At 42.5% G+C, this 25124-nt stretch overlaps 9 protein-coding genes across 9 annotated transcripts; 3 read left to right on the top strand and 6 right to left on the bottom strand.

Moving 5' to 3' along the window:
- Nucleotides 1–150: 150 nt before the first annotated feature.
- On the top strand, nt 151–1437 carry Bfra_010235 (putative atp binding protein; the record flags this gene model as incomplete). Its single annotated transcript, XM_037340568.1, has 2 exons — nt 151–214; nt 275–1437. The coding sequence occupies 2 exons, from the start codon at nt 151–153 to the stop codon at nt 1435–1437; spliced, it is 1227 nt and encodes a 408-aa protein (XP_037189036.1).
- Nucleotides 1438–1758: 321 nt separating this feature from the next.
- Bfra_010236 (putative metallothionein-i transcription activator protein) lies at nt 1759–2148 on the bottom strand (the record flags this gene model as incomplete). The annotated part of the gene is made up of 2 exons (XM_037340569.1): nt 1759–1866; nt 1937–2148. 2 exons carry the CDS (start codon nt 2146–2148, stop codon nt 1842–1844), a joined length of 237 nt encoding a protein of 78 aa, XP_037189037.1. The 3' UTR covers nt 1759–1841.
- Nucleotides 2149–3218: 1070 nt separating this feature from the next.
- On the top strand, nt 3219–4548 carry Bfra_010237 (putative ubiquitin domain protein; the record flags this gene model as incomplete). The annotated part of the gene is made up of 3 exons (XM_037340570.1): nt 3219–3386; nt 3601–4353; nt 4408–4548. Exons 1-3 carry the CDS (start codon nt 3384–3386, stop codon nt 4546–4548), a joined length of 897 nt encoding a protein of 298 aa, XP_037189038.1. The 5' UTR covers nt 3219–3383.
- A 4862-nt stretch (nt 4549–9410) lies between these two features.
- Bfra_010238 (putative abc drug exporter protein) lies at nt 9411–14424 on the bottom strand (the record flags this gene model as incomplete). The annotated part of the gene is made up of 7 exons (XM_037340571.1): nt 9411–10028; nt 10083–11710; nt 11761–12068; nt 12117–12283; nt 12336–13286; nt 13350–13799; nt 13858–14424. 7 exons carry the CDS (start codon nt 14422–14424, stop codon nt 9411–9413), a joined length of 4689 nt encoding a protein of 1562 aa, XP_037189039.1.
- A 2860-nt stretch (nt 14425–17284) lies between these two features.
- Bfra_010239 (uncharacterized protein) lies at nt 17285–18023 on the bottom strand (the record flags this gene model as incomplete). Its single annotated transcript, XM_037340572.1, has 3 exons — nt 17285–17376; nt 17435–17909; nt 17964–18023. The coding sequence occupies 3 exons, from the start codon at nt 18021–18023 to the stop codon at nt 17285–17287; spliced, it is 627 nt and encodes a 208-aa protein (XP_037189040.1).
- A 282-nt stretch (nt 18024–18305) lies between these two features.
- Nucleotides 18306–19006, top strand: Bfra_010240 (uncharacterized protein; the record flags this gene model as incomplete). Its single annotated transcript, XM_037340573.1, has 2 exons — nt 18306–18502; nt 18844–19006. Coding segments are annotated over 2 exons (360 nt in total), but the record flags the coding sequence as incomplete, so codon positions are not given.
- A 460-nt stretch (nt 19007–19466) lies between these two features.
- On the bottom strand, nt 19467–22589 carry Bfra_010241 (putative dna mismatch repair protein msh5 protein; the record flags this gene model as incomplete). The annotated part of the gene is made up of 6 exons (XM_037340574.1): nt 19467–20584; nt 20640–21069; nt 21120–21725; nt 21864–22108; nt 22157–22240; nt 22292–22589. 6 exons carry the CDS (start codon nt 22587–22589, stop codon nt 19467–19469), a joined length of 2781 nt encoding a protein of 926 aa, XP_037189042.1.
- A 452-nt stretch (nt 22590–23041) lies between these two features.
- On the bottom strand, nt 23042–23542 carry Bfra_010242 (putative transmembrane protein 32 protein; the record flags this gene model as incomplete). The annotated part of the gene is made up of 2 exons (XM_037340575.1): nt 23042–23429; nt 23487–23542. 2 exons carry the CDS (start codon nt 23540–23542, stop codon nt 23042–23044), a joined length of 444 nt encoding a protein of 147 aa, XP_037189043.1.
- Nucleotides 23543–23676: 134 nt separating this feature from the next.
- Nucleotides 23677–25123, bottom strand: Bfra_010243 (putative elongation factor 1-beta protein). The gene is made up of 5 exons (XM_037340576.1): nt 25034–25123; nt 24913–24952; nt 24265–24647; nt 24004–24212; nt 23677–23955 (listed from the first exon to the last, which is right to left on the bottom strand). The coding sequence occupies exons 1-5, from the start codon at nt 25071–25073 to the stop codon at nt 23935–23937; spliced, it is 693 nt and encodes a 230-aa protein (XP_037189044.1). The 5' UTR covers nt 25074–25123; the 3' UTR covers nt 23677–23934.
- Between the last annotated feature and the right edge of the window lies 1 nt (nt 25124).

A 25124-nucleotide genomic window follows, 5' to 3' on the forward strand; every position in this document is an offset into this window, starting at 1 on the left:
CGAGAAGCATTACGGGAGCGCTACTTTAGCTAGGTACGAAATTTATTTGAAGGACCATGCATCCCACTTCGCACCCCGCCAAATTCCTCTACTTATACCTCACAAACACAAGTCGATTTTTCTTTAGCAAACAAATAAAACATCTACGATATGGCGGATTCTAAGAAACCAGAGGCTTCTAAGCCTGTTTCTATTGTGTGTGTAGGCATGGCCGGTGAGTTCATTCATGTTCATTTGTATTCGATGAATGCGCCCGCTAATTCTCCTCCGACAGGTTCTGGTAAAACTACCTTTATGCAACGAATAAACTCTCATCTACACGGCAAAAAAGAGCCTCCGTATGTTCTCAACCTGGATCCCGCTGTACGAAATGTTCCATTCGAGAGTAACATCGATATCCGCGACTCTGTCAACTATCAAGAAGTGATGAAAAGTTACAACCTTGGACCGAACGGAGGAATTCTCACATCGCTCAACCTCTTTGCCACAAAGATTGATCAGATATTGACCGTACTCGAAAAGCGCACTACTCCCGATCCCGAGAAGCCAGATGCGACTCCTATCAAACATATTTTGGTCGATACGCCAGGTCAAATTGAGGTTTTCGTTTGGAGTGCTTCAGGAAGCATCTTATTGGATTCTTTGGCTTCGACTTTCCCCACGGTTATTGCATATATCATTGATACACCAAGAACGTCATCTACGAGTACTTTTATGAGTAACATGCTGTATGCATGCAGCATTCTATACAAGACCAAACTGCCAATGATCCTGGTCTTCAACAAAACGGATGTTAAGGATGCTGAATTTGCTAAGGAATGGATGACAGACTTCGAATCATTCCAGGCTGCTCTCAGAGAAGAGGAGGAGGCAGGAAGCTTCGGTGGTCTAGAGGGAGGTGCTGGTGGATTAGGTGGTGGTAGTGGATATATGGGATCGTTGCTCAATAGCATGAGTTTGATGTTGGAAGAGTTTTACAGTCATTTGAGTGTGGTGGGCGTCAGTTCCATGACTGGTGCGGGTATTGATGAATTTTTTGAGGCTGTGTCAGAGAAGGCTGAGGAGTTTGAAAGAGATTATAAGCCAGAATTGGAACGCCGAAGAAGACAGAGGGATGCAGAGAAGGAGGAAAATCGAGGAAAGGAATTGGACAAATTGATGAAAGATATGGCAGTTTCGGGAGAGCCTTCGTCTTCTAAAGCCAAAGGTCCACCAAACGCCAAACCCTCCACCGATATGGATACACTAAGTGATATGGAGGACTCTGACGACGATCTAGCGGCCGGTGGAGATGACGATGAGGACGGTGGGGATAACATTGAAGGATTAAGTTCAAGATACAAGGCAGCTTTGGCAGATGGAGGAGGCCCATCTAATGCAGACGATCACAGCTTCACTCGGTACATTAGAGCCAGCCAAATGAATAATATGCAATAGGCGTGGAGTAGGGGCAAGATTGGCGGAATGGGAAAAGGAGTTCTAGGCTTAAGGGTTTTAGCATTTAACGGCGCATCTTTGCTGTGTGATGGCGCAAATTGATACCAAAATATAGCTTTGGGTAGAAAAAAATGTAATTCAATGTACACAATATGATTGTCCTAGTCCTCTATCGAACATACGCCGGCCATCGAGTAGTGACAATCTTTTTATACCCATGCGCCTCGAGATATGTCTCGTACCTTGACCATTACCACTCCATCAAAATTGTATCAACCATTTCCCAGACCCCTCCCAAATCTCTCCAATTTCCAATCTTCTCTCGTATCTCTCTATCCTCACATGTTCCATAACATATTCTCGTTTGCTCCTAATTTCCCCATCCATTCCGCACATTATCCCAATCATCTTGCCTCGAATTGAACCATTCTATCACCAAAGTAAGTTTCTCTTGCGCAAAATTTAACCCCCCCGCTCTTCTCGAAACAAATCCACATACCTAGAAGTTCTCTCCTTGTACAAAACACGATGACCGCACTCTTTACATCTAATCGGATCACCTCTTTTCAACATAACACTCGCATTACAATCGCCGCACAAGTACTTGATCGCAGGACCATCGCCCAAAACTCCGGATGCGCCATATGGATTGGGGGCTTGGGTGGGGTTTGTCGCTGGGACGGAGGTAGGTACTTGGTAATCGTCTGACATATTGAAGGGCTTGTTTTTGGTGTTGGGAGGTTTGTGGTAGTGGGAGTGGAGGAAGAGAGTTGTGGTGGAAGGTGTAGCGGGAAGATTTTCTTACAAAGAGAGATGGATTATTATTGAGCGGAAGGCTGAGAAATTATTGTGGGGTACGGCGGCGAGAGAAGGGGCTAGATTACTTTTGGGTTAGACAGGTACCTACGTATATCAAAACGCTAGTCTCAAGCTTCACTCGAAATATATTTTCACTTGATGTTGATGTTGGTTGATAGGATTCCCAAAATAGATGTCAAAGTGTACAGAGACCAGTTCTGTTGTGACAGAATCATGAGATTCCTGCATGAAATGCCTCTGGAATTCTCTGGTACTTATTACTTATAAGAGATAGGTGGTCCTGCCGTACTGCTGATGCGTTGTAATGGATTTACCTATTAGATACCCTTACCTATGCGCCTTCGTAATATATATTCACAGTATGGCGACCCATCTTCCATCATCTATTGACATCTCTAGATATGCCTATCCTAATGATCAACACCGATACTCTATCCTGAAATCCAACTCGAAACGAACAGCTACACCTACATCACTCTACCCAACCGAGTACCAGGCCTGGCTACATATAAAATTGCGATTTTGCGATTTTGCGACTCTGTGACTTTGTGACTTTGCGATTAATAATTAAGCTTTCTATGGCACGGACTCACTGATCCTTCACTTAAACCAATCATCCTCTTATTCCAAATCAATATCCTTGTCATTCCGCATCTAGCCCTTGCCTGAATCTACAGAGTAACAAACTCCTTCAACTTTTTCCTTCAACCTCCCTCAACTGCTTACTTTTGGCTTTTGGCTTGTGCTCGTGCTCGTGCTCGTGCTTGTGCTCTCTCATCCCACCAACCTCATGCAAGCACCAACAATTTATTATATGCAATCATATCGACAAATTTGGTAGTACTCAACCACGCAACCATGGAATAATCCAAACTTTCTCTTTTTCTATCTCTTATACACTTTGTATCCGCATTCGTTCATACTCATCAGGAATATCCTCTCTTCTATACACCATCCGGTTGTGGCGATCTCATTGTAGCCCATCTTTTTTTTTGGAATACCCTCAAACTTTTGATACGCCTTCTTCATAGTCTCCATAATCTCCATAATCTTCATACATAGATCTATAAAATCTAATTCAATAATACGTGCGTGCGCGTTAATACTTGATTCGCATATGATGCATCATGGTATGTTCTCTCTTTACAATCTATCCAAATATATCTTTCGCATTTCCTAGTAGGGCTCTGTTGCACCAACTTCCAATGTCTGAAGTTTTTTTCAATGGTTTGCAACATGCAAATCGAATCCAGGAGTCAAATCTTATCCAACTGCTGAAGATGATTCAATCAAACATTCAAATCAGGTCTAGAAGTTAACCGCTGACCTAAATTTTTCAATCAGGGTTGTTGTTTTTCCAGACCCCGCACTGAATACTCTGCCGGAGCTGGTGCTTCCTCTTCTCAAGCAATCGCATCATCTTCGCGACCTCAATCTCGATCAGGTCTAGCTAGACCATCGACGAATGCCTCCTCTAATAGCAATCCTCCTCCCCGAACCCACCACCGTATTCCCCTTGATGAACATCTGAACAAACCGCTTAAGCCCCACGTATGGATGAGTGGAAGTAAGTTGTGGACACGGCGAGAAATAGATCGAGCACGAATAGAATTCTTCGATACTCGCGTTACCGGGAGACCTGAAATATGGCAAGCTATAAGAGCTTCATTGGAAGTAATGTGGAAAGGTGGAGAGCCTGGTGAGGATGATGGGGGTCTAGCAACTGCGCAAATGATATTGAATGCGGCAGAAATTACGCTACCAGATGGAGATTTGGCAATCAGAGGGTGTTATGACAGTACAGGTGCATTATATCGTGTACCTGAACATGTTGTTTCTGATCCAGCGAATATCTTGGACGATACTACGGCAGAAGCAACAGGGAAGAGCGACGATGAAGGAGACCTGGCGGAGGAAAGTGAGGAAATCGATGAGGAAATATTAAGGAGGAGAGAAACGAAAGGGAAAGCCAAGGCGAAAGAGATGATATCAGTGAAAGCGAGGTTCCAACACGGTATTAATGGAGATATAGTGTTCAAAATTGGGAAGAACGATCCGGTGCGCTCACTTATCAAGATAATAACGCAGAGACTTGAGGTTTGTATCTCTCAAATGTTTTCTCCAACTTCCAAAGCTAATCAAGTGAACTAGATTTCTCCGCCCAAACACGTGAAAATTAATTATATGGGCAAACTCCTCAAAGAAAGCACATCATTGTCAGCACAGGGGTGGCAGGAAGGTCATATTGTTAATGCTTGGGTACTTGAGTCAGGCAAAACTACGTCAAATTGAGAGTCGTAGTGAAGTTGTATATAATAACGGCCCTCGCTCAGCACTTCCTCATCACTTCCTCTGCAAACGACATTACGAACTAACAACGGTTTTCTCGTTTTTCCTTTGGGTAATACCCCATCCATACTTGGCGTTATAGGATAGGCTTCAACGGGTGGAACGAATCTGGTTGGAATAACTTGGTTGATTCTGCCTGCGTATTCTACATTTGATCTATCAGCGTGTTGTCATTTGATTTTCTTTAAAGTTATACCCCTCCTCTTCATACAGAAATGACGTGCAAATCGCACCTACATAATTAATAAAATTCAATACTAGAACTACCCATGGTATCTAATCTTCTAGAATGGCAGAAGATATGTGAATGTTTGAGAATCCAATGTCCCAGATCAATTGAATGTTCTCGGCTGTTGAGATGTTACACTTGAAATGGATACTGAATGATTTGGAATTCAAGATAGGTTCAACATCTTATGCCTATGAATTGAACATCCTGAACAAATTAAACAAACCAATAAGTTCATATTCTCGGCCAACAGTTTGCAGGATTGACTATCTCAACTGTACCTACCAGGAGGGAGACGAGGGACTCATCGTCTAGTTACGTCCAGAGGCTTCTTTATCAAGCAAACAATATATATACCTACCCTGAGACCTCGATAATCCAGAATTAGCTATCGACAAACATATCCCGCTTTACACTCGAGATTTATATTTCTCCACATCACACTTACACTTAGGTAGCTATCACTAGCCTGTTTTTCTTCACTATCGATCGAGCTCCTTTCTATTTCTCTCTCGGCCTGAGTATCACTCATAGGTTTCTTTCTCTTCTTGAAGTAATAGCAAAGGGTGGCTTTATGTGTATACATATATCATGAAGCAAACGCGGTTTGGTTCGATTTTTAGATTCAGCTGCGTGTGAACAAGGATTGAATGAATGGCCCCAAAGTCATCCATGGCCTTCAACAAAGAAGCTAGTCTCATAGCAAGGTCTATTTACGGCTTGCTCCTTGCTCCAATTCGCTAGTTCTTTGGACAGAATACCCAGTAACCATCAGAGCTATGTCATCCGTATCCTTCTCAAACCTACAAGGTGAAAGTATAAGGTGAAGAAAGGATTTAATATGTATATATTGTCACGGCGCCAACTACATGCTCTATAATTACCTTTATATCTCAGGAATTGATCACTAATATATCCTACTCCTTATAAGTAGGACCTCTCTCTTTCATAGCCCTTCTACTCTTATAGTACAATATAAGTCTTTACCTATATCATGACATATATATGTATATGAAGAAAAACACAAAAGAGAGAGAATCTATTAATATTTTCCGAGGCTTTCTAGCTTCCTATAGGTTTAGGGCTAAACGACTTTACTTGGTATACTAAAGTATTAGAAGTTTATAGTCTAATTCGATTTAGCTAATTCTATCAAGATGAAAAGCTCTACTACAAAATATAGTTTTTTATAATATAAAGTAGATTTCTAGTTTTTATAGTTTTCGATTTAGTAAAGTATTAATTGTAGTTAAACGTCTTTATTGTAATAACGTAGTGTAGTATCTAGTATTAGTACTAATTTCCGCCTCGTTCTCAATAACGATAAATCTATATATCTTAATAGTTTTCGGTCTTATTTAACTTTGTTTAAAATGTTAACCAACTAGAGACCTCTCAATTCGTTATTTCCCCTGGTTTCACGATTCTTTTAGTAAAAGCTACTTCAAAGAAGATATTAGTTGGAGTAGAACACAGAAGTGTTACGGACATCGATATAGGATCGATATCGGGCCAACCATTTATCCGATACAGAGTTTTTATACCATATATAGCTTCACTTTCGAAAGAATTTGAAGGAATTAATGAAACATCTTATGGTTTTACTATACCTATATTTATATTGATCATCACCTTGCATTCACTCTAACAAGAAGACGTAGAACCTAAATGTAGGGTCTAATTGTCAATATATATTCAGTCTAATAAGCTAGCTAACTACAAATAGAATAGCCTTTATATAAGGGCTGTTGAAAGAGCTAGCCTTCGCTTTCGCTTAAATAGGACTACAAATGCCTTTGACTTGAACCTATGTTCACACAGAAGAAATCTATTTACTGAAATTCTATATATATTTAATAATCATAATCTATTAATCGAATGGCTCTCTATATAGATGTAAGATTATATAATCAATATGGAGTACATTTTTCCTTGGTTTGCTTCTACGAATCCATAAAATAATTGTAAGAATTCGCAAGGGTAAGTAAGATATATATTATCGAGAGAGAATTCAATGAAATTTCAATCTTCTGCTGCAATGCTTTCAGAATTTATATATGTGACATGCGTAGTCACCCAAAATGATCTTGTTATTTACATCAATTTAAAGAATGACATTCATCGTAAAACGCTTACAATGTAAGCTGAAGTTTTCGGCTCAAGTTTTTGGGCGGGCTGTTCTGGTGGAACGGAGTGGGGTGAAAAGATAAGATTAAGATCGGAGCGGAGGGAGGAAAAAGCTTGTCTCGACAAAGACCCCTCCCTCCCTCTACTCCACCAGAAGAAAAAAAATCCTTCTTTCTTCTCCTTCTCTTCTCCACCTCTTTTCATCTCGTGCCTGAGACTCTAAATCTCTCAGTGCCCGTGGGAAAAATAGATGATTTGCCAGAAAGTCAATCAACGATTCAAAAATGTAAAAAATCAAGCGTCTTCAATGAATGATGGGAATTGAGCCCAACGGGGGGGTCGAACCCCCAACCTTGTGATTGACTAGAACATCTTGCGATGAATAAGAGTCACACGCTCTACCGATTGAGCTAGCCGGGCAGGCTTTGCTTGAGCTTTGTTGGAGGAAGAGTTTCTATTCAAATAATTAAACTATGCATTGGGAGCGAAGGAAAAATCTTTAAAGAGTTTGAAGGTAAGCGAGGGAGGTGGAGCTGCGAATGGAACTAACCCGGAAGTATAAGCATAGAAGTTTTCTTTGAACTTGACTAAGAGTAGCTTCTGGATATTGTAAAAGGGACTGTCGCTTCACATAGTAGATTGCATACTCAGCTCTAGTGTCTGTTTATGTATGTCACTCGATGATCTGATTCTAGAGCTAGGAGGACAATATTGAAGCCTTCACATTTCTTCATCATGACGTCTAGAAGTCTAGAAAGTCAGGTTCCAGTGGCTCGTAGGAGAGATGTACTTTAACAGATGAACTCAAATATAATATCTTGCCAATTGTCTTGAACGCGTTCAGACTCTAAGGAAGAGCTGATCTCACATCCGTTGAGTTGATCTGTATGAAGATAATCCTATGTTCATTTTCTTGAGAAAATCTTAAGATTCACACACGACTACTGTTTGGAACCAACGCTTCCCCAGAGTGTTTGGGTATGTGAGCTCTAGCCAACCTATTACACCTATCGATTATGCTGCAAGGGCGATATATTCAACTGGGCGAGCATGAAGTTGTAGTGGATGACATTGCACGAATTGGTCTTCGGAAGATGAGACGGAATTGAATCGAAGGATCCATAAATCTTCTTTTTCCGACATGGGAAGAAAGAAAACATATCCAATGCTGTTGAGTGCGAAGTGACTTGAGCCGAATTTTCGAATGGATGTTCACATGACAGATGAAATCAGTATACGTCAAAAGATTGAATTGACAAAGACGTGGCGGCTACTTAGTAAGACATTTGGTTTGGAAGCATCGAAGACAAAATCAATTATTTGCATCTCATTTTCCATATCCAAAGATTCAAGAACTTAAACCCTCTCTTTTATTCATTCATTCATCATTGCATAATAGGTTTCTGAAAGAAAAATCAGCACATTGATTCGCAATTCCTGACGTCCCGCTTCCACAGAGTAACGTATCTTCCACTGCTTAGATATGAAGCTTTATCATTGCTGCATACGAAGAGAGAGATCATCATCATACCACAAATCAGTTTAATGATCATCCTATGATTCTATCACAAAGTAAAGTCATCACACGTAACACATCTATCTTTATGCAGAGATTGTGTGATTGGAAAGCCTTTCCCATGATCTGGACTGCTACCTGACGATCAAAGACTTTCAAAATACGAGCGTTTTTCAGTCCAGCAAGCGAAAAACTTCCACATTTCGATGTACACAAATGTTTCGATCAAATTGAGAGACTGGTTGGAAGGGCTCTGATGATTTCAAACCTATGCAGAAATTGGATGTCGAAATTAACGCGTTACGTTATCAGATCATAGACCCGTCTCTCAGCCTTTGCCAGCTATATCTTATTGAATGCTTCATTGATGGGTTTCGAAAGGAAAGAGAAAGCGCAATGGGACTTCCTTCCCAGAATTACTAGTGCTATCCTTAGCGTCAGTATAAGCCCCCCTCCTCTCCACAACTTCCTTCTGCACTTTCACCATCGATACTAATTCTATCGATCCTCCAGGAAGCATCACCATATATATATTATGGAAAGTATGCGAATGAAAATGAAAATGAAAATTGATGAATTGAAACATGTCAATCCCACAAGGAAATTCTTCTCCTTCATTTCGTTGAGCGGAATTTCCAGTGAAGTATCGAAATAGAGCGAGCATGATCTGCTACACAGTCTTGGGCACAAAAAATCGTGAAGTAGAAGTTACATGTCTTCATAATTAAAGTAATCATTATCTTATCTAAATGTCCCTCGAGTAGCTTTTCCCTTCAACACATTCGAACTAGAGCCGAGTTCTGAACAGACTTCCCATGTGTGTCTTAACACACTAACAGAACACTAGGTATCCCAACGCTAAATACAAAATTTAATTTGATTAATTAATGGCATCTTCTCATTAGTCCATCATCTCCATATCTCATCGATACCCTACTTGGATTCGGTAACACTCTTCTTCTCCTTTCCTTTGAAGGCACCCTTGGCCTTCCCGACCAACTTGCCTAATCCCCCAAATAAGGTGGCAAATCCAAAACTCCATCCTCGAATTCTCACCGTGTAGATGAAGAAGTAAACCAACGCCCAATTGCTGATGCAAAATGCCAAGAAAATACCAAAATATTTCCATTTGTCATCTGGAGTGACGTTCAGATTCCTCATGTATTCCTCTCCACTAGCGTATGGACAATATCCGCAGTTTGTCGTCGCATCCGGGTTCGTCAAGTAACCTACTCCAGCAGAAGTAACAAAGTCACTAGCATAAGAGGAACATGTTTGACCCGATGGAGGATTGAAATAAGCAGCTTCATTTGAAGCACATTCGACAGGAACATTGGAAAGGGTAGCGGCGATAATACCGCCAATCCAATAAGTGGCTGGATTGACGTAATAGAGCCAGTAGCGCCAGAAAACGGAGATTTGAGAGTAAGGGCGCACAACGCCGTTGAAGAGACCGAACATGACGAAGAAGAACGGTAGAACGTTGGAGATTACAGTGAATGATGGGGCGAAAGCGCAAATCCATTGACCCCATGATGCTTGGAAAAGGAACTATAAAGTAATTAGTAATTTGTGGTGAGAGAGTGGACTAAGGGAGGAACTTACGAATAGCATTGTCATGAGGAAGACATAGCCTGAAGTAGAAGAGTCACTCGGGAGACCGGTGGGCCAATACCATAATGCCCAATAAATCACTGCCCCGACAATAGCAATTGGTATCTCGGCGACAATATTCGCAGTGCAAAAAGCAACCCAACCATAAATTCTCGAAGGGAGTTCTCGGGCTTCCCAGAGTGCGCGATTCTGATAGAACTTAGGCACAACAGCATTAACAATGGTGGGCGGGATAAGAATAATCAAGAAAGAAGTGAACATTCGGTTCTGCATGTCAATGATACTGTAACCAAGCTGCCAAAATGTGAAGCCATTGAAGATACCGATGATGACAGATGTGAATAGCTTGCCGTAGAGATATGATGGATCACGCCAGTATTGAGTGAAGAGACGTTTAGTCAATTCAGTTGTTTGTAGCATAACTGGAGAAGCAAATTCACGCTGGGAATTAGCTTCTGGAGCGGCAACTTGGCCACGCTCGGATTTGATGCGCTCAATCTCCTGCATAACGGTCTTGTTTTCATTGGAATTGAGCCATTCCTCGTTCCAGTTAATTTTCTTGCCATCGCGACGTTTTCCACCCTTGGCAGCAGTTTCAAGAATGAATTCTGCGACGTTCTTTTGAGGTGGGCATTGTACTCCACGGTCAGCAAAATATTTTACCACCGCCGATCCGTTTTCGCCGACAGGCCCGAAGTAGAATGTGTTACCACCTGGATTTAAGGCTAGGATCATATCGAACTCCTGGATAAGGACCGAGGAGGGCTGATGGATTGTACAAACGATAGCTTGACCAGCTGCAGAAAGCTTCTTCAGGAAACGAACGATGGAATAGGCGGATTGTGAGTCTAGGCCAGAAGTAGGCTCATCTAAGAAGAGTAGAAGGTTAGGTTTTGCTGCTAGTTCAACACCAATTGTGACTCTCTTTCTCTGCTCTACGCCCAAAGATCTGACCAAAGCATCTTGCATATCTCCCAATTCGAGAAGATCAATGATTTTGTCTACGTATTCAATCTTCTCAGCTCTTGGAACCGTATGTTCTTGTCGAAGAATAGCCGAGAACTCAAGTGCTTCTCGAATAGTAGCCGTGCCATCATGAAGATCCATTTGCTCGCAGAATCCTGTGCCTCTCTGAAATTCAGTGCCTAGTGGTCGCCCATCAACTAACATATTGCCGGTAACTACACCTGTCTTTTGACGTTGAGAAAGGGTATTCAGGAGTGTTGTTTTTCCTGCCCCACTAGCTCCCATCAACGCCACCATGAAGCCAGGTTTTGCATAACCATTGACCTTGTTGAGAAGTTTGCGCTCGCCACCAAGATATGGCACTGTGTACTCAACATTTTCCCATGTAAACACAGATTCAGAGCCAGTGATATCTTTGAGTGCTTCTTCTTGAGGTGGCTCAAGAGTGTTGCTGGAAGAGGCGCCGCTTGTAGGTATTGGACTGGTAGAAGCTGGTGAGTTTTCTTCATCAGGTGTAGCATTCTCTGCCTTGACCTTGTTCTTTGCAGCTTTTGAACGCTTGAACTCAAGTGCGCCACCACCACCAGAAGTAAAGTCAAATATTTCAGTGGCAATAGCAGTAACAATGATGTAGAGGACAGTCCAAGCAATCACTATAACACGTTAGATACCGAAATTCATACGGAAAATTATCAATACTAACCGACACCGAAATTCCTCCAGAGATGAGACCTTGAGTAATTGAAACTTTGCTCAAGGTATCTAGCTCCTGATACACTCAAGCTTCCGACCTCAGCACCAGTCGATGCACAACCCTGAAACTCAGGATTTGTATACCCTGGACCGCTGGGAACAATTTGATCCGGGGCACAAGGGATATTCTTGTTATAGAATTCATCTGAAATGACGGCTTCGAAGGAATATGACAGAGGATTGATGTAGTAAAGCCATCCAAACCAGATATATTCAGACACTAATTGTGGTTTAGGAATCACGTAGCCAGTATAGATACTGTATATTGTCAATAGGGCACCCACTTAAGATATGAGCGTAACTTACATCAAAAGATTGAGTCCAATACCCGAAAATCTAACAGCATCATCAATCGATGGCGAAAGTGCGGCAAACATACGATATAAAGAGGTGATGCAAATTGTCGTAAGATAAATAAACAACACGTAGATGAAGTACTTCCCAGCATCCACGTCAAGTCCAGTTATGAAATACTATAATTTGTTAGTATAATGACCGCACAATCAGGAGTAACAAGATACGTACCACTACAATAGAGAAAGGAACAACCTGCAGCAGTAAAAGCGGGAAATCCTGAACGACACGAGCAACTACAACGGCTGACGGGCGGTAGAAAGCATAATCTTTGTGTCTGGAAATGATTGGTCTACCACCGACAGCTTTCATTAATTCAGATAACTGAAGCCATCCTAGGAACAGAATTGAGAAGAAGAGGGTACCACCCCGGGAGAAGTTTCCAAGTGTGTTGGACGATTGACCATGAAATAAGGAGCCAACAATCAAGCTGTTGGAAATTATAATGAAAAATTTGGTGTATAAAGTTGTCTTGTCTCCAAGAGTCAATTCAACTTCACGCTTTGTGCAAGCAAGGACTTGACGAAAGAATGAGACTGTGTAAGGTGACCGGGGACCAACAGTCTTAGATTTCGTCTCTTCCACGGAAGCTTTGAATTGTCGTGCGTCCGCATGGTCGGTTTCGTGTAGCATGCTCTCATAAGAGTCGACATCTTCCAAAAGTAATTTGTAATCCTCGCTTTCTCTGAAGGCTTTCTCAAGTTCAACGGGACCTTTTGGAATGGGTCCTTGAAAATCCTCTCGAAACCGGCGTTCAGCAGGGTCCGTGCAAGCCGTCAGAAAGTCTGCGGTGGTCTGTCTTGGTGGGCAATAGTATCCTATTCTCTCGAAGTAGCTCTTGGCGTCACCTGCTGGTCCTGAATACACCATTCGTCCCTCATCAATTACTAATACTTTATCCATCAGCTCATATATCTGCTCTCCAGCTTGATACAGGGTGACTAGTGTCGTTCTGTTGCTGATGTCGGTCATCACTCTGAGTGAGTTAGCGTAGTCTAATGCAGTGGATGCATCGAGTCCACGAGTCGAGTTGTCCCAAGAGACGACTGAGCTCTTAGTAGCGAGTGTTTCTGCAATAGAAACTCGCTTCCGCTCACCACCAGAAACACCTCGGACGAAAGCCTGTGAAAGTTGTCAGAATACATGTTTCAAAATCGCAATCAGGTAGAGAGATTGAAAACTCACATCTCCAACAAGGGTATGACGCGTATGAGAAATACCAAACATCTTCAGAAGCGCTGTAATTATCGTTGGAATATCTCCCTTTTCGTGCTTTTTTGTCTTATTTAGGAGCGAGAAATCCAAAGTTTGTTCAACTGTAAGACTTGGAAAGTGCTGATCATCTTCTTCGTTGTAGTTTACCTCTCCTCGATAGTATTTTGCTTGCTCTTCAGCAGAAATACCTCCATATGAGACTTCTCCAGTGACTCCAGCGAAATCACCCCTCTTGTTGGAAATAGCTTTGAGGAATGTACTGCATCCAGAGCCAGGCCTTCCCAAAACTAAAAGCATTTCCCCATCTCTTACACAACCAGTAAAATCATGAATTAAATCGCGTCTCAGGCCATTAGACCCAGGTCTAGGGAGTACAGGGATGAATCGCGTCAATAACTTGTACAAGTCGGGTCCGAAAGTCTACATTGTACAAATTAGATTGAGACATTGTGTGAATTTGGAACAGAGAAATACTTACACCCATAATAGCAGATGGAAGAGTCTTGACATATGTTGACGTCGCACCAACCCCCTGCACAGTCAAGTTTTTGTATATCACACCGACCTTTTTAGCGCTCCCTCTTGTATTCCGTTTCTCAAAATGACCGTCTCTGAGAAAGTCACCCAGTACAAATTCATCCTCGTCCTCAGCCGCCACCTCTTCGAGCTTTTCCTCTTCTTCTTGTGCCTCTATGTCTTCACCAGCGGTCGCTCGTGAGCGGCGACTTGCGTTAGTTACAGTTCTCTTCAATGCCGATGGTTTTCGGGCAGTAGCTGCACTCTTTTGTGAACGAGTTCTCGACAAATCCGTGAGTTGATGGCGCAAGTCTTCGTAGTCGTGCATAGCAGCCGAGCAATTGACTGGCCCGCCTTGCTCATTTTCTCCCCATGTTCCATCATTGTTTATCTCGCTCTCTGAGGATGAGCCGTCCTGAGGCTGAACCAGCTCTCCACGATAGTTATCTGAATGGAGTGGAATCTGAGCGCCTTCTCGTCCCTCGATAGCTCTCTCTGCGTACATCCGCTCAGCATGTGTATAAAACATTTTGACGGTGGTCGCACGCAAAGTGCCGTGAATGGGATAATAGAGTGTTTACAGAATAAGTATTCAAATTTAAACAGACCTTCGATATATATAAAAGCAAGGGAGGCTTAGAAAGATATATTGGAGGTATGCTAGAAACTAGTGCTAGCGAATTGATCAACTTAGCTCCAGATATTGAGAAGGATTACAAATCGACAAATCAAAAATATCAAAAGGGTAGTAATATAGGGGGCTCATGCATGCTTAGTGTGCCCGTTTTAATACTTCTAGGGAGAACTGCAGAATACCGTGAAATATTATCAGCGAGATGGACCTAGTAGTATCAGATTGTGGATGTGGTGGGGGTGCAGCATATTTTGCTTCTGATCTGTGCCCAGCTTATCAATCAAAGAAGAGAAACAATTTAACTGGAAATTGGCAAAAGATTGTGTAACTTAAATCGATGGTTTTCACACCCATTAAGCTAGACGAATAGTATTTTATTCTAGAACCGGTAGCTAAGATGGTGGATTGGGTATAGAGTAATAAGTTTGTGAGTGTTAATGAGTCGAAGTACGAGTAGTCGAGAAAAGAATGATGACGAACGGTAAGCTACCAAGACACCATGGCAAAGTTGTAGCGTAGCGGTAGCGTAGCAAATGACGAAAGAGGTCTATTTCCTAGTGCGGTATATGGCCCCTTGCAACTGCCTAGGTAGAGCTAGTATCCAGAAAGAGGAGCTTCCCCCCGCTTGTTTGTTGGGAGATGAAAGCGGTAACGGTGACGGTGATAAGGGAGGTAAGCCGGAACTAGGCAATAAGCGATCAAGCCCCAAGGGAAGATCCATCCACTGATTCCACTCACTTGGTTTACTATCTCGACTATCTATCACGAAATATATCATCTTTCTTCATTGCAACCTTGCCCTGTCGATCTTTCATGAGCTTAGAAATCAGAAATCCGCATTTTCTCTCTTCTACCGTATGATTGGATGAATAGATTAGCCCAGTTAGGTAGGTTCGAGGCAATGACTCTCGTAGCATTCAACAAATTCTTTTCTTTCTCATCCTGGAACCAACCTAAGAACCACGGAGATGTTCAACCGGAAACTTTAATCGTTTTTCGGTTCCTTCCAGAACCTAATTTCAAAAAAGTATTTCCGAATCGGCTTTTATTCTGAAGAAGAAAATGCATTCCAGGATTGACAGACAATTTAGCCAATCAATTGTAATTGATATGATTGATTATCCGGGTGTGAAAATGCCAAATCCGACTAGACGGTTAGGTCTAATCGCATAATTGCACCCATGATCTTTTGGGTGGATATGAAAAATCTTATAATAACCTCAGGTTATTTGTTTCAAATGTCATTTTTTCCATTTTTAACAAACCTAATGAACCGTTTATGTTTGGTTGTGCTTTATCATACTTCCGCATTCCACTGCGGAAGTTGCGGATATACAATTGATGAGAAATACAACATATCAATTACAACAATCCACCCATTCCTTCGTTGGTCACGTATTCTTGTCAGCCCTAGTACCTTGGGAGAGACCGCTATCTATTACATTTCAGGAACTCGGGTCTAATCCCAGCGCACGTCAGCAAAAGCGATAGATATTAAATATACGTGCATTATGCATTCGACTGATTGATCTTCATGATCAAAGAAATTTCCAGAACTGTCTCCTTGTAACAAATTTCGGCCGAAGCCATTTTTCTGCCAAGGAGAGCTTTCCGTGTCTCTCATTGTCTCTTATTGGTACAATCTACTCAGAGGGATTGCCATAGTCAGCGACGTCGAGTGTAGTGACCATTTGACGAATCTTGCTAGCGAGTATCTTTCAATAATGCGAGGGTCCTAGATGGTCCACGCATTGATGAGATAGCAATCTGACCGGAGAAGACTCAACATCTCTCCAACGTAAAGTTCAGCCTGATGTTATTATTAGGTTACTCTTTGGCATGTGGTCTTCTTTCTACGCTATGTAATTTGTTTCAGAATGACGTACCCTTTTGCTTTCAGAGTTGAGAACTTTCCTCCTTTTTTTCTGGTCTGCGAGGTATAGAGAAAATAGGACGAATGCTAAAATTTTACCGTAAATAATGGCACGGCGTACTTGATTTTTCAACATTTTTTCCGATTGTTTCAAGCCTCGAGGCAGCGTATCATCAGACTCAGTATTTCAATCTTCTAAATGGTTTCAATATACACAAAGTTTTGATCATTCAAAATGGCTCGGGTGACTGGAATGGATTAAGGTCTAGAATGAGCTCTGCATCTAGGGCAGGTACGCCAATTGAACTCTATTTAGTGTTCAGAGTTGAGTACAATATCCGTCGTAACGATATGCCAGACGGCTTTTGCAGCTGTTCTGCTTATTGCAGGCTGGATTGTTGCACACCTAAGAGATAACCTTCGTTTATCACCTTTATCAAGCATTCGACAAGTAATTTCAACCCACCACCAGCAGACCACGCTGTTTTCTTGAACGAGACTGGATACAGAACGAAAATATGACCCCAAGTATCCTCAATCAGAATGTTCACCGGCGGCAGTAGCTTCTATTTGCAGTCAAATAATACCAAATATTCGCGATTGAGAAAGGATCCTTTCAATCATATCTATAGTAATAAAAAATAGCCAGATTTTATAATCCTGTGTTACATCAAAAATAAGAACGAGTGATTATTTCGTCTGTCACCAGAGACCAGCTCGATCTATGAATACCAAAGCCGCCCACCCGCTCAAAAGAATGCCCGATACGCCGCCCTATTTACATCAGGAAGGTATGTACAAACCACTCGATCCAATTCCATCCAATTCAACATATGACTCTGATTTTGAGCAATATCACACCACTAAAGAATCTAAATTTCTTTACATGAAAACAGCGAATGCAACGCCAAGGCCAGCAACTGCAGCCATTCCTCCATTATTGGATAGAGATGCGGCACCACCAGTGGAGATAGCTAATACATCGAAGTTAGCAAGATGATTTCAAGAACTCTAAGATAGGGGAGAACGAACCTGGAGAAGTAGAAGTGGCAGAAGCGCCACCAGCCCCGGATGCCGATGCAGCCCCTGAAGCTGACGCTGCCCCTTTACCTGAAGCGGAAGCGGATCCCTTGCCAGTATTTTCAGTTCCAGACCCCTTTGCCGAGCTCCCTCCAGTCGCTTTTGCAGAGCCAGCTCCTGCTGTCTTGGAAGCCTTTACGCTAGATCCACTGCCCTTGGCTGAACCATTGCCATCGTTACCGGAACTTGCTCCCCCAGTGGACTTGGCAGATCCTGCTCCTTGAGCCCCAGTTGCCTTTGCAGAGCCACCATCAGCTTTAGCTCCAGTTCCCTTGGCAGATCCTGACTCGTTGGAATCCTTACGGCGGTACGGACCGTGTACGACGCGGGGAGCCAAGCTGGGCTTTGCACCAGTTCCGCTGGGTTTAGCAGCTCCGAACCCGGTTGCCTTGGCAGCGCCTACAGCAGTTCCGCTTCCAGAAAGACCCTAGAGATATATTAGACGAGTTGAGGATTTGGTGGAAAGCCAGAAACAACTTACGGATGAAGCAGAGACAGTTGCAGCAGCAAGAGCCAAGAAAAGAGTGCTCGAGAATTGCATTTTGAAAGTTGGATATGGATACTGGACTTGGAAATGATTTGGATATGACGATATATATTTGAACTATAAGACCTGCTTTGGAAAAGACCAGCTTTGTGTTGGAGATTGGGTGGATGAGTGGATGGATGTATGAATGATGAGGATAATGAATTAGGAAGCACGGTGATGACAGTCCGCCTTATAACTTGTCAAAGTCCTTGGCAATATCAACTCAAATATCCGAAAAAGAAGCATAAACTTCAACTACCCGCTAAAAGATATCCCACATAATTTGCAACACAGAAGCATTGGTCAACTGAAGATCCAGTTGAACTCCAAGACAAATTTGATTGGGACTTCTCCGCCCTTCATACCCTTATTTTGAACGTTCTATTCTTGGAGGTCAACGCAACCAGCAGAAAAGAAGCTGCAGGCGAGGAATTCATGCATGTTCACCCAACTTCCCTGTTCGCAACCAATTCAAAAAATGATAGACGCCAGTAACAACAGCTCTGTGGCGGCTAAAGTTATAGATAACACTACTTGACATCTCGCACTGACGGTCTGATCGAGTTGCAGTGGGGAGGTCTTTGACCCTCAGACTTCACCATCAATAATCTCCCAGCAACTCCTCTTTTCTCGGACGACGGGACTATTCATTCACTAATCTAATCAGTAAATACTATGTTCTCGTCATCTTTTGCATGTACCCCAAAGATGAAATTGAATTTCTCAATTTCCCCAATCCTGCATGAATGAGTGATGTATTCGCGTTGCAGTCTCAACTACGTCCCATCGAAATGAAGAGACACGACTTCGTCTCTGCTGACATTGTTTGCAGGAATATGGACCATAATTCTGCTTCCTTAGCTGGTATCGCGTTCATGATCACCCAAATAAATGAAATAATGCAGAGTATCACTGGCAAATTAGCCCACCGTGAAACTAGACGAGTATCACAGACGGAAAAGATACTTGCTTCTTCGGTCCTGGCGGCTCACTAGCTTGTTTCAAGAATTTACAATTGTGAATTCTGGGTTAACAGACTTGATTTAATGTTTATTTGGACGAAAATGATCAAGGCATTGATGGACTTTTGCCTAGTATTCATCAAAATGATTTAATGGTGAAGCTAAGTGCTTCATTTCAGCCCTATCAGTAGAGCATGTGGGCCCCGATAAGTTCCAAGAGATCCCCGCCATGCCTTACTCCATACATCTTCGAAATTTGAAAGACGAATTTTTCGCGTCTCGACATCAATCTGAAGGAAGTAGAATTACAATTCGCAATTATCAGACGAAAATTGTATCCGTTTGAGAGGTCTTGCAACTTGGTTGATACTAGAGCGATCATTGCATATTTTATAAGCTATATTTAGAACGATCAACTTGATCAACATAATTTCGAACATTGGTGAGAAAGATCAACAGCGGTTCTACAAACCCGAATTCTCGAAACCTTGTTTCATGTCTTGCCAATCTCGACATCCAGAATGTTTCGGAGAATACTTCGGACGTCGATGACGACATTATTACCACCTGACAGAGGAAAGTTTTGCTCAAGAAAGCGTCTCCCAATATTTTCTGCCTCCTTCAAGTCTTGAGCATCCTTTTCTGAGACATTTGCCGCAACAGCTTGCATGAGGTCCCCTCCCCGAGCTGCTAACAATATTAAATCCTCAGCTCTTTCGACAATAGCAGGATCTATTCCATTCATTGCAGCACAAGAAGTACCAAAGCTGGAAGTACTTCTACCTAGCACAAAATTGTATAGGTATGTAACTTGGTTGTCAGCTAGGTCAGATTGTTTGTTCACATGAACATCCATATGACCAAAAGCCAATTCCCGTCTTGGGGATAAATATCCGTTCTCGAATATCTCGTGAAAATGGGTTGCTCCGAGAACTTTTGGTCGACGCGATTCAAGCCCAAGAAAATATTCGAACACGCCACAAGCTAGGCCAGCGCCATCTGTTGAATTGGTGCCTTTACCAAACTCATCAATAACCACAAGACTACGGTGGGTTGCAAGGGTTGTACAGAGAGCTATCTGCTGCAGGTCAATCATGAAGGCGCTCTGGTTTCGGGAAACACTTTCACGAGTAGTTATCCGAGTTAATATCTTATCCGTAAGACCCACAACTGCCTTATCCGCCGGGACATAGCTGCCAAGATGGGCTAAATAAACAATCAGAGCCGTTTGCTTGAGATAAACACTCTTTCCAGAATAGTTTGGCCCAGTCATCAGGAGCATACTTGGGCCCTCGATGCCTTCCGAGTCCTGGAAAGCACTCGAGGAAGGTTCTTGATCAATTGAAACGGAGTGTCCTGATCCGCCCACAAGGTAACAATCATTTGGTACATATGATGGGACTGTAAGCTCTTGAAGAGGATGTCGTCCGCCTCGTATATCAATTACATTGGCTTGAGTGATAGTTGGTGGATTGAAACGATATTTAATAGCCCCAAGAGCCAGTGCAACGAGACTATCAAGTTCTCCGCATAGATCTGACACTGCAATAAGAAGATTCTTCTGTTCCAGTACACGCACAGTGAGGTGATGTATGATTTCGATCTCTCTGTCTAATGAATGACGCACAATCAGTACGTGCTGTAAAACGATGTCCGAGCAACTTACCTGTAATCATACTATACATATCGCCAATATACTCGTCCATTTGTCTCATATGCCCGTTCTTGTAATATACTTTCTCGTCACTGACAAACGTTTGAGACCATTCATCTTTGTCGGTTCCCTCACCTTTATATTTTCCTTCGCCTGTATTAGGATCAAGTTGTACCACCGTCAGAAAACCGAGTTGTGGAAAATATATGCAGTTTTCGACATATTGGCGAGCCCATTCAGGTATATCATCTGACATTTTCTGTTGGACTTCAGTAAGAAGGCTTTCCATTCCATCATATGTTCTTTTCATCCCGTCTAGCTCCTGGTCCACACCTTGTCTGACAGTGACACGATGTTGTTCAGCCGATCTCTCAAAGTCTATCGTATTAGTAATCGCTTGACCAATACCAAGAAGGTCATTGGGGCGAGTTTCACCGAGAAGCTAGTATATTGGATCAGCTCATGTAGTTTGGACAATTTAGGCATTCTCACCTTGCCAGCAATGATAGTCTTATCGCCTGTCAGCCCTCGCAATGCTTCTAGTATCTTGAGCGAATGGTAGGTAAATGAGAGGATGCTTCCCCAAACGCCACTCTTGACTGCTGTTGCCTTTGTAGAGCCTCCGCTTACACCTTTCTGGAGATGTATTACCACAGTTCTGATATCCTTGACACTCTTCAAGCTCCTCTGAACTTCCTGTAATATATGGCTATTCTCTGGAATTAAAAAAACACCTATTGTGAAGAGTCTTTCCTTAATTACCAAGATATCTATGCTTGGTCTCATGAACATCTTCCGAAGCTTCTGCCTACCCTGTGGTGTGCTAGCCAAATGATAGAACAGACCAAAGACAGATAGGCTCTCTTTTGATCCTGAAGTAGACTTATTTGGACCTTGCATATGAGAGTTCGGATGAGACTCGGACTGGATAATCTGGAGTGATGATAACGTGTCTGCATTTACGAACATCATATCCGTTAACGAAGACATCTCGATGGCGCGGACCCTAAATGCAATCAATGCGGCCTCGTCATTAGGTAGATAATCCACACTTCGTCGTCGTCCGAGGTAATTAAGCACCGCACCGGCACAACCAACCTAGAAGCACGTTTATTAATAAAGCTATTTGGTGCTTGTTGTTGTCACTTCAAAGCTCATTATAGGTCAACTGCATCTACTTGATTGAAACTGAGATGTAATGCCATTTGGGTGAAAAAAGCAAAGTGCATGACCTACCGAGATTCTGCTCTCCAAATCAATCCAGCCTGCAAGTCTCATGAGTCTTCCTTGACGACCCTTACCACTTAAAGCTGCCTGATCATGAGCGTGATCTCCAGCTAGTTCATCACCAGGTGTGGCAAGTACCATTCCAGCGCCCCTTGGGCCTTCAATGCTCAAGCTAGCCAATTTGCTCTTTGCGGTCTCATAATAAAATTCCGAGGCCGGTCGGGAATCAAGAATATATGAGCCGAATATATCGTCTGTAAGGTCAGCTTAGCATCAATTGGCGGTCTTCACAAAATACCTACTGGCATCTCCTCGGTCGATACCCTTGGCATCTTTTTGAAGATGATCTTCAAGTGCCTCCTCGCAACGGGTGCTTATTAGGATTACTTTGATATCGTTATTTTAAACAATATTCAAAGAATTCCATAAGACCTTACCAGTAGGATCCACGTGAAATTTTAGAGTGTCGATTATCTCAAGTCCAGCCATACTGATATCTGCCATCATGCATAATTTTTCTTCTCTCGCGAGATAATATGCGCACCCTATTGTACCACGCCCTTTCAATTCGACAGCCATGACAACTTCATTCATCGAATCGCAATCTTCGCGTTCTTGAATATCATCCTCGTCCTCTCCCGCTTCGAAGATGTTGACCTCATATTGCACTGGTGGTGATGACTGATGGTCAGAACCTGCACCGGAAGTAGCTCGCCGACGCTTAAACGGTGGCATACTGATGCTTTTCCTAAGATTTCAAACACTGCAATAAAATAAGGGAAGTGAGAGGGAATAATGAAGAAGGCAAATAATTTTCGAAATAAGTTAAGATGAGATTCGAAATGTGAAAGTTGAGAGCACTACGGAAGTAATTTTGCCAAGCGAAAATCATTCCTTCCTCACTTGTACAACTTTACTACTTGTATGTACATGGCCAAAGGCGCTCGAGATGTTCAGGCTAGTACATGTAATAGAATGTTTCAATACTACCTAGGTAGTAGATACAGACTCAAAATTGGTTTGTCTGAACAGTACATGAAATTTTGTACCACTTCATGATATTTGTTTGTAGCCCAGAATATCACTTCTTCAACTATGCGCAACGTAGTCCCCCAGCCAAAACCATTTATATCACAGCATCCACAGAATCGATATCATACACCACCCCCGATATTCACCCCCTCAATCTATAATTCTTTTGCTGGAATTTGTTCTCCTCCTTCTCTGATCCACTCCGCAAACTCGTGTCTTTGCCTTCTGATGTCTATGAAGCTTGGTCGACTCTCAAGAACTCTGAAGGGGTTTCCAACAAAATCTTTATCCACCTCACCATCCGCGTTCATAAAACCTTTCGCTCCCTCTCGCTCAATTTTACCTGCCCAAACCCGCCATTGTATAGGTCGTAATTCTGGTGTGCCCAATACTAAGCCAAGGCAAACAATAAAAATCGACACTATGGTCTCGATAGATATGTCGATTGGAAGAGAGGCAGTAGTTGTAGCGTGAGAGGAGATAGAGGATAGGTGGGCAGTTCCTGTAGATTGTAGGGCCGAGTGTTCGTGGGCAGAATAGCAGCTGAAGGAACAATATCTGTCAGTGATTGCAGGATCATTTAGATTTTGGTATACATACGCGTGCGTGAGAAACAGCAAGCCGAGGCCCGTAATTGATTTAGAGATCCAAGTCATGTTGGAGGATGTAGTGTTTTGTTAAAGATTGTGAGTTGTCCAAGATTCCAGCTTATCCTCGTTAGTAAGATGCGGCTCCTTGGGAACCGTAAGCGCGATAGTGGGCAATCGGGTTGTCTTTTACAGATATGCGAGTGGAATATTACAGAAACATTAATTTAGCACAAATGAATCACAAAAGCAATCTGCATGTAAAATTTATGTACTTGTTATGGCTTTTTTTGCATTTCAATTCTATCCCAGTCCATGATTATCATCATTTCGTAAAACTTATTTTTTATCATAATAATTTATTGACTGGTCAGAGTCAAAACCTCCATAGGTAACGTGGAATCATTTTAGGAACAGGAACGAAGCGGAAGTCGAAGGTAAAACCTAGACGTAATGATGCTTTATAGCTTTTGCATGGCAGCCTGTTCTTATTAGCCGTTGTCAATGGGATCAGAAGGGGCATAGCATACAATATCGGAGGATTGGACATAGTCCTCGAACTCAGCAATCTCCTCTTGCAAATCATCAAGACCAATCTTGTCATCCTCAATGACCAAGTTGATCTGCAACTTCTTGATACCGAAACCAACAGCAACAAGTTTAGAAGCACCCCAAACGAGACCATCCTTATCGATGCCACGAACAGCAGCCTCCAATGCCGCCATGTCGGTCTCATCATCTATAAATCGATCAGTATTGTTACCAGCATCCAAATCAACAACTCGACTCACCCCATGGCTTGACATCCATTGTGACGACAGACTTGGCAGCAGGCTTGGTCTTGCCCTCCTTCTTCTTCTTGTACTCGGCCAAACGCTCCTCCTTGATTCTGAGAGCCTCCGCATCTTCTTCCTCGTCATCACTTCCGAAAAGATCGACCTCATCATCATCCTCTTCCTCGGCAGCTGGGGCCTTTGCTGGGTTCAAGGTGGCCTCGGTCTTATCTGGGCCATATGAAGTGTATTCCTTGGAAGCATCACCTGGGAGGGTACCGAATTCCTCGGTCCAGGAGTTGATGTGCTTGTACCATCTAGCAGCGTGGGGGAATTTTGCGGCATCTGGGGCGGATTGCTGAGCCTTGAAGACGGCTACATCAGCTTGGCTTGGGGAGTATCTATAATTTCTGGTTAATATTTTCTTCCATCATTTTCTTGTTAAATTGTTGCAATAATAGTAGAGAAATCAGAGATGCAAAAAAAAGCTTGGTATATCGCCATAACGCGGTTCTTGAGGCCGCTCAGTAACACGGACCAATGTTGCTCATCATTTAGGAATTGTTCGAGGAGGGGTACTGATGCGCAAATAGACACCTCGTGGATGCTGCCTCGCAGGTAGAAATGAAAACAGACAGATATCCAGATAAGAAATCAAACACATACCCAACGATGTATGAACGAGTCTCCAACCAGTTGTTGAGCACTAAGTCAAGTCAATTTCTGCGCTTTTCAAAATTCTTCGACTCGAGATTATCTATCTCTATCGTGGCGGGGAAAAGCTTACTGGTAAGACCAGCATCGTTGACAAAGTCTGTGAATCCCATTGTGAAAATTTTAAGATATCTTCTTTCTTGATATTAAAGGTGAAGAATTTT

Source organism: Botrytis fragariae (genome assembly GCF_013461495.1).
Source record: "Botrytis fragariae strain BVB16 chromosome Unknown tig00000186, whole genome shotgun sequence".
NCBI lineage: Eukaryota > Fungi > Ascomycota > Leotiomycetes > Helotiales > Sclerotiniaceae > Botrytis > Botrytis fragariae.